Consider the following 15,515-nt stretch of genomic DNA (forward strand, 5'->3'; position numbering starts at 1 on the left):
GGCCTTTAGCCCAGACGACCCGCGGAGAGTCTCCCAAAGTAGAGAGCCGGGTCGGGCGCCCAGACCAAACACGGGGGAACCGGAAGGGCGAGGCCTCCACAGAAGTCCGCGGTGAAAGTGGCGGGCAGTGGTTGCCTGGAAAGACCCCAAGACGGGCACGGCTGGAAAGGAGGAGGGTGTGGCGGGTGGAGCGTTAGGGCGACTGGCGGGGAAACAGGAGAGGCGGGCTTCGACACGGGCAGCGGGTGGGGGGAGGCCGAGGCGACGCCGGGACCTGGGCGGGGGGGCAGGCGGGGCGGGGTGCGGCCGGGCGGCCGATGGGGCGGAGGGCGTGGGCCGTGAGGGGGGGAGGTGGGCGGGGCTTTTCCCGGGCAGCATGCGCACCGCATGCGGGTCGCGCGAGTGGCACATTTTAAAAGTGCAGCCGGAGACCAGCCCACAGCCGCCTGTATCTGTGTCCAGCCCGGGTCCCGCCTGTCCCAGCTGCGCGCGCCCCTCAGTCCCGCACCCGTTCGACCCAGGCTAAGTTAGCCCTCACCATGCCGGTCAAAGGAGGCACCAAGTGCATCAAATACCTGCTGTTCGGATTTAACTTCATCTTCTGGGTGAGTGAGCGCGACTGCCGCACGCTCCGCTCAGGGGCCACCTGTTCGCGGACCCCGGACACTGGCCGCACCGGGCAGGCACCGGGCGGGAAGAGAGAGCGCCCTGCGGCTGCCAGCTGGCTCCAAGGCCGGGTCCAGAGGCGGGCGGGACGGCCGCGACGGGCGCATTCGGGTGGGGGCTCATCACCGCCCAGCCGGCGTGGGGAGCCGGGCCCTCCTGGGATGGGGCGTGCGGGCGGGTCCTGAGCCCTTTTCCTCGCCTAGGATTTGAGCTGGGCTGTGTGTCTGCTCCCATCCCAAGCCCCTCCAAGTGCCAGAGGGGAAGGCAGGGAGAAGCGGAGCACCCCACTTTGGGCCAAGGCCAAGGAGGACGGTGGGGAGCAGTGTGGCTCGTGGTCGGGTGGGGTCTCCCAGGTAGTAGGGGCGCGAGGAAGGGAGGGTGCGGTCACGGCGAGAGCTCAGCCAAGAGCTGCTCTCACTTTTACACAGGAGCGGAAGGGGTGCCTTGGCCGCGGGTCCGGCCCCGGGACACAGTCCCTGAGAGTCGGGGGCCCCTCCACCCTTGAGGAGGAACCTCGCAGGTCCCGGTTCCCTCAGACTTTGATTCTGAACCACCGTGAGAGCGCCAAACTCCCTGGAAGCTACTGAAAGACTAGCTTGTCTTGATTTCTTTCAAGGATGATAAGTATCTTCACTGGAGAGAACTCTGGGAGTTGGGGAGAGGAGAGGGCAGATACCGATCTGCGCCTCTAGTGGGATGAGTCCTGTGTGTGCATTTCCGGGAGAGATCAGGTGCCAGCCAGCTGCCCGCCCAGGACAGCCTTGGCCTTGCCCCCTCCCCTCCCCGCCAGCCCAGGCGGCCCACCCAAGGCCAGGCAGGGCGCAGAGCGGTCGTTCATCTGGAGAGGCCAACGGGGCCAGGAGCTACAGGGACAGCCACTGCAGGCCACTCAGCCTCTACAAATGGGAAGGCTGAGAGAGGTGACAGAAGCAAGGAATAGGAAACCTTTGTGTCCTTGTTTCTATAGCCACATTCCCTACACACGCATGACAATACTTGCCCCTCTGCAGGCAGGAAGATAGTCTCTGTGCCACTCTCAAGATGGATGTAGAAACAGGTGCATGCCACCAGAGTCTTGTAACAAAAAAAGTGCACTTGGCCAGGCACAGTGGCTCATGCCTGTAATCCCAGCACTTTGGGATGCTGAGGCAGGAGGATCGCTTTCATCCAGATTCAAGACCAGCCTGAGTAACATAGTGCATTAGACCCCATCTCTACAAAAAATAAACAATTAGCTGGGCGTGTTGGCATGCACCTGTGGTCCCAGCTACTCAGGAGGCTGAGATGAAAGGATCACTTGAACCTGGGAAGTCAAAGCTACAGTGAGTCATGATTGCACCACTGCACTTAGCCTGGGTGACAGAGTGAGCCCGGTCTCAAAAAAACAAAACAAAAGAAAGAAACAAAGTGTACTTATTCCCCTGGAGCTGGTCACTGAGATCCTCACAAGCCTCCTTAGGGAAATCTCCTAAGATTTACTCCTCCCCAGAGCTGAAGGGGTGGTGGAACAGATTTCCAGTTTGCAGAGATTGACCTCCCCTAGTTCATCAGTCACCATAACACACGCCCTAGTAAGAACAGCATGTAGGTGTGCTCCTGCCCAACCCTTGACTTGCTTTAAGAAGACCCTGCGGGCCATGGGCACCCCTCCTCCTGTGTTGTCACCCACCCCAGCAACCAGCCAGCTGCCACGCTTAGCTTCTTCCTTTCTTTTTCTTTTTTTTTTTTTGAGAAGGAGTCTCGCTCTGTCTCCCGGGCTGGAGTGAGAAGGAGTCTCGCCCTGTCGCCCGGGCTGGAGTGCAGTGGCCGGATCTCAGCTCACTGCAAGCTCCGCCTCCCAGGTTTATGCCATTCTCCTGCCTCAGCCTCCCGAGTAGCTGGGACTACAGGCGCCCGCCACCTCGCCTGGCTAGTTTTTTTTGTATTTTTTAGTAGAGACGGGGTTTCACCGTGTTAGCCAGGATGGTCTCGATCTTCTGACCTCGTGATCCACCCGTCTTGGCCTCCCAAAGTGCTGGGATTACAGGCTTGAGCCACCGCGCCCGGCCAGCTTCTTCCTTTCACCAATCCCTGGCAGCAGAAAAGTATGTGGGAAGGCAGCTGGCCTCACCCACCCCTGACCTTTGGGAGTTTTCCTCTCCCCTCCCAGGTACAGTCTCTCCCTGACTGTGTTGGTTAGTCCTCAGCTGTCTGCCTAGACTGCATCCAGGTTTGAGACTGCAGGGGAACACAGACTGCCACCGTGTGCCTCCCTACCCCCATCTGCCCCGTGGCATATGCAGGAAGCTGATGCGAGGCTCCCACGGCCAGTGGTATCTACTCTGTCTGTGGCCTGCTGGCCTGCAATCTGTCCATACTGTCCTCAGCCTGCCACCCCACTCGTATTCAGAGGCCCCTACCCATGGCCCCGGCCCAGGTGCAGCTGATGAGCTATGTAGTCTGAAACAGAAATCACTCACACTGGAAATGTTTGGAATGACTTTTGAAGATCGTGCAGTCCAGCCCTCTTATTCATAGTGAGGCGGCAGAGGAAGAGAGATGGGGTGATTTACCCCAGATCATAGAGACAGAGCCAGTATTACAACTCCTGGGGCCTCTACTTTACTTCTGTCCTCTTCGATCTTCATGAGAAGCAGGAAGGTGGGCAGTAGCTATGCTTTCCTGAATTACTGTTCATTTGTCCGGTATCTGGGTCCCTATAGAGATGAAGCCCTCATCCCTAGGAGATGATGTAATGAAAAGGAAGACTGTGGTCGGTCCACTTGTGCAGAGTCTTAGTCTTTAGAGCCTTTCTTGTTCTAGTCCCATGATGTAGCCAAGAGCAGGAAGCATTGTCCTCACTGTACTGACGATCAGGAAACTATTTCCCAGGGAGGTTACGTGACTTATCCTAGATGACAGGGCAGGGTGGTCTCAGAACTAGGTTACTTCACCCAACTGGGTTTGGCTGCTGAGTGGGAACGGGAGAAGGGTGGAATGAAGCTCCCAAAACTCTCTTAAGGAAAACTGTAACCCAAGGGAACTGCTTGGGTGATTATATTGTCACCACATCCGTTTCTCTCTTGAGATCAGACATTTATAAACTTGGCATTTGGAACCTGATGTGGGCCTTGAAAAGCAGGAATTGTGAGGCCAGTGCCCAGCAGTGCTTCACACAGAGGATGCCGAGAGCGGGTGTCCAGCAGGCATCCAGAGAGAGGCCAGCCTCAGTAGAGTAGGATGGTTCTTGGGGGGCTATGCCTCTTCCCTGGCCTGATCTCATCCCCGTGGATCACTCCCTGATGGCCAGTTCTGCACAGCCTGCCCTTCCCAGGTCTGATGGCCACAGCCAACCAGCAAATCAGTTTGTTCTTCCAGCGCCTCCAGAACCAGCCCTCCTAGCTCTATTTTGGTTTCTACATTTCCTTCAGACCTCCGTGCCCGCCCGCCCGCCCACCCCCCAAAAATCAGTTGAGAGGGAAAACATCTTGCTGATGTCCATGTGGTAGACAATACAAGTATTTATCTCCAGCTGAAATGGGGAGCCAGGGTTAGGGCCAGTCCAGTCTAACACTTGCATGTCTGCCCTCTTTCTGGTCAGACAAGGGGAGGAACTCCTTAGGGCAAAAGAGGGAAAGGTTTGGCTGTACTGAGAGAGCCCAGTCCCCTCCCCACCTCCCTCAGCCCCTTTGCGTACTGTCTCTCACCCCTTACTCCCTAATGGAAATAGCAGTGCGGGGCTGGGGGTCTCTTTCCAAGAAACCGTATCCCCTGGACCTAGGGGAGGCTAGTGCGAAACGCAGAGACCTAAACTGGGAATTCAAAGACCTGGATGTGAGTCCAGCTCTGTCCTCAACTCACCTTGAAACCTTGGGCTGGTCACTTCTGTGCTCTAAGCCTCAGTTTCCTCATCTGTAAAAAAATGGCTTGGAACAGATGGTCTCAAAAGGTCCTTTCAGGCTCAGTCTACGAACCCAGCACCCCTCCCCACACCACATGCAGCAACAGGACTTTCCCACACACCCAAAATAGGAACCAGTGTTGGGTACAATGCATGCTACGTTGGTGATGGTCACACTAAAAGCCCAGACTTCACCACTATGTAGCAATGCTACATTCGTGTCCCCTAAATCTATAAATAATAACATAATAAACAAAATACAAGTCACGAATTGGAAATGGGAGATGGATACCAAGGCTTGTCCTCAGAATTCAGCTTTTCTTGACCTTTACCTCTGGAGCAAGAGCCCAGCTGTTGCTTCTCTTTTCTCTTACCACTCAGTTCCCTCTCCTCACCCTGGCTGGGGTCTCTCTCTGAGGGAGTTCTGTGTTCATTGCCCATATACGTTAGTACGTAGCCTAGTGGTCAAAGCACCAATCCTGGGTTACGTGTCTCATCACCAGATAGGACTGGTGACCACCGCACAGGGTTGCTGTGAGAGTTAGATGGGGAACGTGTGTAGTGCACTTAGCATAGTAGATTGCACTAGACGCGTCTTCCAATGGTAGCTCTTGTTACTCACTAGTGGAGAGTGGATTGGGGCCCTGGGGAGGGTGGGAGCAGTTCTCTAGTGTGGAAGTCTAAACCGCAAGTGTGGCCAGGAGGACCCTCGCCATCCACACACCCGCCTCCCTGCCTCTTCCTGTATCAGCGCCAGCTTTTGTCCTGTACATCAAAACCCCGACTCCATTTCATGGGTTGCTACTGCTCATTTGGCTACGGGGAGGCCCCGCTTCTGAAAATAAAATCGCATGTCAGAGAAACCCTAAGGATCAGGATTCTGGATCTGGGCAGGGCTTGGACAAGTTGGGTGGCAGCGGCAAAAGCGCCTCCCCACAGTCTGCCTTTTCCCCCAGAAGCAAGTTGCTGGGACTGTTGCATAAAATGGCTCCCACCTCCAGTGCCCAGACAGCCTGCGCTGGGGCGAAGCTGGCAGGCTTGGGGAGAGGTGAGCTGAGGCCAGGTGTCTGCATCCTTTGCCCAGAATTTTGATGGTCTCTCCCCTGCACCCACAATGGGTTGTGAACAACAAAGACCCGATCTTTTGATGGTGGTAAGGGTTCCTCTGTACATGCTCACACTCACGGTTTCTGGCCCTTTCTTTTCATCGTGGCCCACAGCAGCATTCCAGACCCTGCTCTATTGTGTTCGGAGGAAGCAGCTGCTGGCTCCGGCCCGAATTTGGGAGTGCTTTGGTAAGCGGCGCTCTCTAGGGCCCTGCCAGTACTGACTCTAGATGAGCCCTCTGCGGCTGCTGGGCTCGCAGATTAGCCTTCTCACCCCTTACACACACGGGTCCTGTGTTTGTTTTGTCTGCTTTGTTTGTTTGTTTGTTTGTTTTTGTTTTCGTGTTCTGTTCAATTTTATAAGGAGGCGTAGTGTTTGGACGTGGTTGCAGGGTTGGGTTTGGAACTTAATAATACGTTGGATTTACAAAAGCGCCTCTTCTTCTAAAGAACACGAACCTTGATGGTTCTTGCCTGGGTGTGGTTCTCACCTGGGTGAGCCTGGCTGTGAGGGTAGGGGGCCTGAGGTCACCCCAGCCACAGCTTCTGTGGTCCTACTGGCAGCGTGTTCTAGACAGACCTGTGTGTGGAGCTGGGAAAAGGAGAGTGGAGAAGTTTGAGGAAGCTGCATGTTTATGTTCTGTGTTGCTCCCTCCCCCAGGTTGGGGTCAGCGGGACTTTATTTGGATCTACCTCAGGTCTTTTCAACCAAATCCTTGCAGAAACAGGCTTTACCCCATACATACAGAAGAGCCACGACTTCATTGTTAAGAGTCTGAAAATCTGGGTGAGAGCCCGTCAGACCCATGGCCTCAGAGAGCAGGAAAAATCCTTTGCAACTAGGAAGGAAATTCAGAAGACAAAAAAGTATGGGGAGCTGGAGGTTGGGGGCTGGTCTTTCTACATTTCTTTCTTTCTTTATTTTTTTTTTTTGGAGACAGTTCTCACTCTGTCACCCAGGCTGGAGTGCAGTGTTAACAATCATGGCTCACTGCCACCTCAACCCCCCCCCCCTGCTCAGGCGATCCTCACACCTCAGCCTTCTGAGCTCCTGAGTAGCTGGGACTACAGGCATGTGCCACCACACCCAGCTAACTTTAATTTTTTTGTAGAGACAGGATCTCACTATGTTGCCCAGGCTGGTCTCAAACTCCTAGGCTCAAGCGATCCACCCGTCTTGGCCTCCCAAAATGCTAGGATTACAGGAATGAGCCACTGCGCCTGGCCTACGTTTCTTAAATTTATGTTTTAAGGCCTGACTGCAGATTACTTGCCTGTTTTATTCCACGGAAAAAGTCATGCTGGTCCAGGGACATTCTCATTTTCCATCAAGCGATGGCACGCAGCCGTAGAAAGAACATCCTGTCCCCAGATGAGATAATTTTTTTTGAGATAATTTTATAATAATTATATCTATCTGGTAATTTCCTTCCCCCCACCCCTCCAGAAATACTTAGTTGTGGATAGTTTTTAGGTACTATATCCTGTCATCCTAGTCTAGTATATCTTAACCTTTTTAGGGAAATTCCTTTTGGGAATTCCTTGGAATCAGTACGACCTGCCTCCAGAAAATGGTATGTCTGTTTCTGGAGGCCCATAGACATCTTTTTTTTTTTTTAATTCTTTTTCTCTGTTGCCCAGGCCGGAGTATGGTGGCACCATCATAGCTCACTGCAACCTCAAACTCCTGGGCTTTACACAATCCCGGCCACAGCCTCTCAAGTAGCTGGGGCTATAGCACACAGCACTATACCCGGCTAATTTTTTTGTAGAGAGGGGGTCTCTCTATGTCGCCCGAGCTGGTCTTGAACTCCTGGTCTCAGGCAGCCCTTCAGCCTCAGGACTCCCAAAGCACTGGAATCATAAATGTGAGCCACCACGCCCAGCCTGAACTCACGCTATAAACACTCTGTATTGGTTTTTCTCCCTCAGTTTCCAGACAGCCCCTGCTCTGTCCTGAGTCCCGTATTTCAGCCATAAGAAGCAGGTTGCCTCACCGTTCCCCGGGGGCTGCAGTGGGGGCATAACGGGACTTTGTGAAAGGCATGAGAAACCCTAAATTCCCTGGTCATCCAGTGCGGCTCAGATGGGACAGCTGGCCTCCCACCCATCCGTCTGACCCTCAGCTTAATCATTGCCCAAGGAGTGGTTTTCACTCTCGGTTAGTTTAATGAGTGCTCTGTATTTCTAGTCCACACGAAAAATGCAACTTTATGATCTTCCAGCCAGGTTAGGCCTCTTCGCTTAGCTTTTTCCATAGCTTGGTGCTTCACTTTGTTCAGGAACCGTGGAGGTCCGTCTCTCTTCTCCTTCCCTCCAAATGCAGATGGAAAGGCTTGTCCTCTGAGGACTTGAAGAAAGGAGGAATGTCTCAGGAGGGATCAATTGGGGAGCTAGACTCCCGAGGAGTTGAGAAGCAGCCTGGTTGAGTAACTGGGAAAGGCAAAGCAGCCTGACTTGGAAAGGGGCCCGTGTTAATGTGATTCCAGAGAAAGTCCCTGTGGAGAGAAGTTTGGGGACTACTGACTTGGAGAAAAATCAGAAACCAGGGTCTTAAGGGCCCTTCCTGTTCAATCCTTTTGCCAGGCATTGTACCCACGGGAAGAAATAGTGGTTCCTGTGAGCTCTGTTAGAGAAGTAACCCTTCAGGCCGGGCGCGGTGGCTCACACCTGTAATCCCAACACTTTGGGAGGCCGAGGCGGGCAGATCACCTGAGGTCGGGAGTTTGAGACCAGCCTGGCTAACATGGAGAAACCCCGTCTCTGCTAAAAATACAAAATTAGCCAGGCATGGGGGCGTGCACCTATAGTCCCAGCTACTGGGGAGGCTGAGGCAGGAAAATCGCTTGAACCCAGGAGGTGGAGGTTGCGGTGAGTTGAGATTGTGCCACTGCACTCCAGCCTGGGTGACGAGCGAAACTCCATCTCAAAAAAAAAAAAAAGAAAAGGAAAGAAACCCTTCAGAGCTTACCCAATACACATCCAAGTTTCCAGTGAACACCCCTGGGCAGGCTAAGCAGCCGGTGGCTCCTGCCAAGCCCCCACCTCGGAACCGAGCTTCACAGCTTCAGGTGCCAGTCCCTTGCTGACACTCCTAGTCTGAGCTGTGTGTTATTATCCAAGTGCAGAAACAACACAACACATGGGCATAGGAGAAGATCCTTGACTGAAGCTAAAAATACCATAATAAGGCAGTTTTATTAATTATGAATTTATTAATTCAAAACCTATTCTAGGATTTTAGGGTTTTTTTTGAGATGGAGTCTCTCTCTGTCACGCAGGCTGGAGTGCAGTGGTGCAATCTCGGCTCACTGCAAGCTCCGCCTCCCAGGTTCACTCCATTCTCCCGCCTCAGCCTCCCAAGTAGCTGGGACTATAGGCACCCGCCACCACACCCAGCTAATTTTTTGTATTTTTAGTAGAGATGGGGTTTCACTGTGTTAGCCAGGATGGTCTCTATATCCTGACCTCATGATCCGCCTGCCTAGGCCTCCCAAGTGCTGGGAGTCACCGCGCCCAGCCTGTTTTGTTTTGTGAGATGGAGTTCACTCTTGTCACCCAGGCTGGAGTGTCATGGCACCATCTCAGCTCACCACAACCTCCGCCTTCTGGGTTCAAGCGATTCTCCTGCCTCAGCCTCCTGAGTAGCTGGGATTACAGGCACCCACCACCACACCTAGCTAATTTTGTATATTTGGTAGAGACGGGGTTTCTCCATGTTGAACAGGCTGGTCTCAAACTCCTGACTTCAGGTGATCCACCCGCCTCAGCCTCCCAAAGTACTGGGATTACAAGCGTGTAGTTTAATTTCTTTTAAATCTAAATTGATTGAGTCTATAGTATAATAATATAGTGTACTGATTCATTAAAACTCTAGATGAAAAGATCAGCAAAATCATAGTATTTGTGAACTCATTCTTGCTTTTTTTGTTGTTTGTTTGTTTTGAGACAGAGTCTCGCTCTGTCCCCCAGGCTGGAGTGCAGTGGCATGATCTTGGCTCACTGCAACCTCCGCCTCCCAGGTTCAAGTGATTCTCCTGCCCCAGCCTCCCGAGTAGCTGGGACTACAGGCATGAACCACCACGTCCGGCTAATTTTTGTATTTTTAGTAGAGACAGGGTTTCACCATGTTGACCAGGCTGGTCTTGAACTCGTCACCTCAGGTGATCCACCCACCTCTGCCTCCCAAAGTGCTGGGATTACAGGACTTTGTGAGCCACTGCACCAGGCTCATCGTAGCTTTTCAAGTCAATAGAAGTCTGGTGTTTGAATCCACGTCACGTCTTCCCTTCTAGGTGTGCAGTTGGGGTGCACTAGTGTGCATCCACACCCCAGATTCATGCCCAACTCCATTGGATGCTTTCCAGGTGGGGAGTCGTCCATACCTCCCTCAGCCGCCCCATTCCTAGAGACTGGACGCCCTTCCCACTAAGACATAGTCCTCCTGCTCTCCGTGGTGCAATGTAAACATCTTCTTTCTCGCGACGTGGGGCTGTGGATTTAAATTTATTACTGTTAAGCTCAGATGTTTTAAAGCTTCCTGTCTACAAGCCTGAGAAAATCTCTTCATACTCTCCTTTCCTCCACTCTAGACAAAGTGTAGCCCTGGCTCCCTAAGGCATACAACCCTTTAGAGACCCAGACTGCTAATTTCTTCCTTTTCTTTCTTTTTTTTTGGGGGGGGGGACAGAGTCTCGTTCTGTTGCGCAGGCTGGATGGAGTGCAGCGGCACAATCTCGGCTCACTGCAACCTCTGCCTCCTGGGTTCAAGCGATTCTCATGCCTCAGCCTCTGGAGTAGCTGGGATCACAGGCATGTACCACCATGCCTAGTTAATTTTTGTATTGTTAGTAGAGATGGGGTTTCGCCACATTGACCAGGCTGGTCTCGAACTGCTGACCTCAGGTGATAAGCCTACCTCGGCCTTCCAAAGTGCTGGAATTACAGGCCTGAGCCACTGTGCCCAGCTGGGACTGCTCATTTCAAATAGAAATTAGATTCTTTTCCAGGATGGGGAGGGACACTTCGGCCTCCTTTGTCATGGGAAGCTGTCACTCACCTCTAGGACTCCGGGGTGTGTCTTGAGAGCTCAGGGCTATAACACAGAGGCCTGTGCTGATGTCGTCATGTTCCTCTGCCCTTTGCTGGCAGGATGGTTCTGGGGAAGGGCAGAGGCTCTGGGTCCCACTCTGGGGCTGTTTCCACGGGGTTTGGAAGGACCATGGCCACTGAACGGGCTGCGGCCCCATCTACGGACGCAATACCAATAGGCAGCTGCAACAGTGCAGCCAGGGGGAGAGGAGGGTGTGCGAGTTACCCTGGAGAGTCCTTTCCCAGAGCGCTGCCTCTGTCCACGCTGACTAGATGACCAGTAGAACCAAGGGTGTGGCTGAAGCTCTCAGGCCAAAGGCCAGGGAGAGGAAGCACCAGCTATTTTTTTAGACTCTGTTCATTGAGCGCCCACTCCCCCCACCACCCCCGAGTGAGGCCAGGCGTAGGTGGCACCTCCAGCCCAGGTGGTCCCTGCAGCTGCCTTGCTATCGGGGAGGAGGCGGGCATCTGCAAGCTGCCTTCCTTCCTGTGCAGATGGACTCCCTTGGGGCCTTTAAAGATGGAAAACACCACTTTGAAATGGGATTAGATATGAACGGGGGGAGAAGGGGCAAAAGGGAAAAATTCTGGCTTCAGAATAGAATAAATGGATCAAAAACACAAACAGCTTAACAAAGTAATTAAGAATGTGGGCTCTGCAGTCAGACCATTCTGGGTTCAAGTTCTAACTCTGCCACTTACATTCTGGGTTCAAGTTCTAACTCTGCCACTTACTTGCCCTGTGATCTCAGTTCAGCAGCTTAACTTTTGTGCTCCAGTTTTTTTCATCTAAAAAATAGAAAATACTATTACCTACTTGGCGGGCCTATTGTGAAAATTAAATCGTTCCAGGGAAGTACTTAGGGTGGGGTGTGGAACATAGATAGCAAATATTTGAGTGTTTGCTGCTAGTAATTAGATGACCTCATATGAAGAAGGAGCTCCTGGCACAGGGGTAGGGCAGGTGATAAGTTAGACAAGAGTTTGGGGATCTTGGCCTCCCTTGCTGGCTTGGGGCTTGGAAGATCCCATGTTGGAAAAGGAGGGCCGTTCCACCAAGCGGGGCCAAAAGTGCTTTTAACCCACCCTGCCACTCCAGGCACCACATGGCATTGCTTGAAAACTGTCAAGGAAGGAGCATCTCCCACCACTCAGGGCCACGCACACACGTGGTGGCCAGCTCTGCAGATGGAATGAGAGCAAGCTGCTGCAAGTGGCTAGAGTGTGTCAGCAAGTGTGTGTGCAGTCATCGCCAGACAACTCGGCGAGGCATACACAATGGAAAACAAATGTGTGGTATTCTGGAATGTAAAGCAAAACATCCAAAACAATCCCCCACATCAGATGATTTTGGTTAAGATCAGAATGCCTGCTTTCAGCGGAAAAGGGATTTATGGGCTGGCCACCGTATGCTACGCGTCTGGCAAGCAGGCAGTGGAAACTTGAAATGGGATTTCTTGTTTAGAAAGAGGTTACCTTGGGCCAGGACCTCCCTTCCAATGAGCCCCAGCATCCTAACGCCAGCACACTTTGCTGAAGCTTTTCTCCTCTCCACCGCAGAGGAAGGGCTCCAGGTTTCTAAATGATGCTGACTTTGTCCTTGAAAGGAGGGAAGATTTCTCAACTCTTGAACTTGTTCAGACCAGGTAGCTGCCTAATTTCCAGAAAGGTATGCTGAGAAAAAGCTTATGGAGTTCCTCATCCTCTGCCACACCCTGGAGAGGGGACCAAGCTGTCTCCCTTCTATCAGGGAGGAGACAGGCCAGCAGGTAACTGATGTTTGCGTGGCATGTGCTGTGCACGGGACAGAGCAAGAGTGCTGACAGCTGGGTCACTCATGCCTGCTCTGTGACCATGGGCAAGTCGCTTTACCTCTCGGAGCCTGTTTCTTCATCTCTCACAGGGATGATACTAACTAGCTTTCAGGCTCTAAAGCAGCCGACTAAGAATCAGAAGGAGCAACAGGACCTTATAGTGTCATTCTAGCCACCTCCCTGGGGAAACTGTCATGCATTGCATTGCTGTTGCTCCCATAGGGAATGTTCTCCTGTAAAGTAATGCCCCGGACCAGCGTGAGGCCAGGCTCGAACATTTACACACAACTGAGCCAGGCATAGCAAGGTGGTGGCACCCAGGCTATAACTGTCTAGGGCCACCTTCCCCCTTCCACCCAGGAGCCCCCCAGCTGCACTAGCACCCCTGGAAAGGGAGGCCACAGAGTCAGTAGGCAGACTAAGCATGTGCTTAGGACACCAACCATGCAGGTAGCTCAAGGAATCCAGGGAAATAGGCACTTTTTTGAGCTTTATCTTACAAGTTCAACTTTTTTTATGTTGAATTGTATGGGTTGTGGGGTAGGGACTGTGATCTTCCAAGTGTCCAGAGCACTAAATGGCCACAGAAGGCAGAAGTTGGCCTCCCCAGGGACCTGGCTTGTCATGAAATGTTGGGTTTAAGTGTTTGGGTGGACCCCTCTCCCCAGCCTGCCCTTATGGTGTAAAAGAGCAACATATAATAGCAGGGGCCATTTATGACCCAGGGACATTGCTGGGGTTGCGGGGAGTGGGCCAGGAGCAGGCAGGGAGTTGTTGTGATAGAAATGCCGATTCCCGTGGGGAGACAGCAAATTAGTGACACTCCTTAAGCCTCACTTTCCTTATCTGTGTAATGAAGGTAATAATACAACCAGTGTCTTATGATTGTTACTGGGACTAATGGGATATGTAATGTAAAGCTATTATATGGGCCTGGCTCACAGGCAGAGCTCCTGTGTTAGCTTCTGCTGCTGTTGCTGTAGTTGTTGTTACTGGTACCCTTCCTTAACATTTTTCACAGTTTGAGATTGTCTAAATGTTCACATTCATCCATATTTTCTCACTTCAGTTCATGAAACCACATCACACAAGATGACTCAAAGCTGAAATCTACCTCCCGTCTTTCTCCCTCTCAAACACGAATTGGAGGACGTATCTTTCCATCTGTCTATAAAACACTCATTTCTGAGACATCCCCAGTTTGGGGAAGACGGAGCAAGAGGAGAATCCGTTTTGCACTTTGCTGGAAACGCCTGTAAGAATGCCCCATTGGCAGAGACTCGCTTTGTGGAGCTCAACTTGGAAATTAATTTACAATGGAAATTGAAGGAAAATCTACTTCATATCCATACCAGGAAGGGTGGCCTCAAGGCTTCTCCTTCAGTTCACTCCTTGTGCCTCCCAAAACGAAGTTGATTCTTCATACGTAGAATTTTCTGGACACCTAGAACACCCACACCCAGAAACCAGGTCCCAGAGAGATGCAGAGCCACAGTCACCATTGCTTGTGTAGACACTGGGGGTTGGAAGTGGAAGGAAGGTAGCACCTGAGGGTGCAGCTTCCCAGGGACCACCACCTCTCCCAGCCTCAGTGGAGGGAGACAAAAACAAACCCAAGGGAGAAGCTACTGGTTGGCCTCTTCCCTCTCTCCCTCTTGGCCCTCACCTAGGCCAGGGTCAACAACCTGAATCGAAAGTGTCTGTTGTCAGGCTGCAGCAGGCAGGGAAACCCTGTCACCAAGTTAAGGTTTAAGTCAGAGCATTTTCCCAAATTCAGTATGTCCAAGCCTCCCACTTGTCCCCCAAGAAAATTTCTCAGGGATTGGCATCTTTCCCGGTCACCCCCTGGCCAGTGAGGAAGCACCGCGCATTGAGAAGAGCATAGCTTTGAGTTGTGTATATGGAGCTGGTTCCATTTGAGCTCTGCCTCTTCTTGACTGTGTCTTTTTGAGTGAGTTGCTTAAAATCTCTGAGCCTGATTCATCCATAAAATGAGGGCGATGAGAGGATTCAGTGAGAGACTGTACATAAACCACCTCCTGTAATGTGGCGGGGGCGTGGGTCCTTGTACATAGTAATGCCTACTGTGAAATTGCTACTATGGTGTTCTTTATTTTCCCTAAGCTAGATAACCTACAATTTGACCATCAGCCTCTTTTTTTTTTTTTTTGAGATGGGGGTCTCACTTTGTCTCCCAGGCTGGAGTGCAGTGGTGCCATCTCATCTCAGCTCCCTGCAGCCTCGACCTCCTGGATTTAAGCCATCCTCCTGCCTCAGCGCCCCCCCCCCCCCCCCCCCCCCCCGCCCCGCCCCAAGTAGCTGGAACTACAGGCGTGTGCCACCATGCCCAGCTAATTTTTTGTATTTTTTAGTAGAAATGGGATTTGACCGTATTGTCCAGGCTGGTCTCCAACTCCTGAGCTCAAGCAATCCACCCCCCTCAGCCTCCCAAAGTGCTAGGATTACAGACCTGACCATCAGCCTCTGAGTGTATTCTATGGAAAACAAATGTTTTTCTAGAGTTCAGGAAGGATTGAGGAGAAGTCCAGTGTCGTGCATAACAGTGGGCTGGCCTAGGGAGCACAGCCGGCTGCAGAATTTGGCGGGGAGGATCTTACCAGGACTGCCCGGCTGCAGGCTGTGGGAGCCTCTCACGGGCCCACTGAGTCATCAGGGCCTGCCTGTTACCGGAGGAGAGTTCACACAGGCAGGGCCTGGGTGAACTGGGAGCCAAATGCAGGTTCCAACTTGAGCCCTTTACCATGACTTCCTGGCTCAGTAGTTTCAGTACAGAGTTGTCCAGCCACTCTCTCTCCTTTCTTTTTTTTTTTTTTTTTTTTTTTTTTTGAAGCGGAGTCTCGCTCTGTCGCCCGGACTCTGGAGTGCAGTGGCCGGATCTCAGCTCACTGCAAGCTCCGCCTCCCGGGTTTACGCCATTCTCCTGCCTCAGCCTCCCGA

The 15,515-nt window shown here is 52.3% G+C and overlaps 1 protein-coding gene across 1 annotated transcript in view; it reads left to right on the forward strand.

Moving 5' to 3' along the window:
* The first annotated feature begins 361 nt into the window (after positions 1-361).
* The window catches only part of CD9 (CD9 molecule), a 40,569-nt gene continuing 25,415 nt past the window's right edge, over positions 362-15,515 (forward strand). Inside the window, exon 1 of the mRNA XM_017883320.1 lies at positions 362-605. Coding sequence (XP_017738809.1) covers positions 540-605 — 66 coding nt within the window. The 5' untranslated portion in view covers positions 362-539. The remainder of the gene's footprint in view (positions 606-15,515) is intronic.

The sequence above is a fragment of the Rhinopithecus bieti genome, unplaced genomic scaffold (genome assembly GCF_001698545.2).
Source record: "Rhinopithecus bieti isolate Rb0 unplaced genomic scaffold, ASM169854v2 scaffold_13342, whole genome shotgun sequence".
NCBI classification, from domain to species: domain Eukaryota; kingdom Metazoa; phylum Chordata; class Mammalia; order Primates; family Cercopithecidae; genus Rhinopithecus; species Rhinopithecus bieti.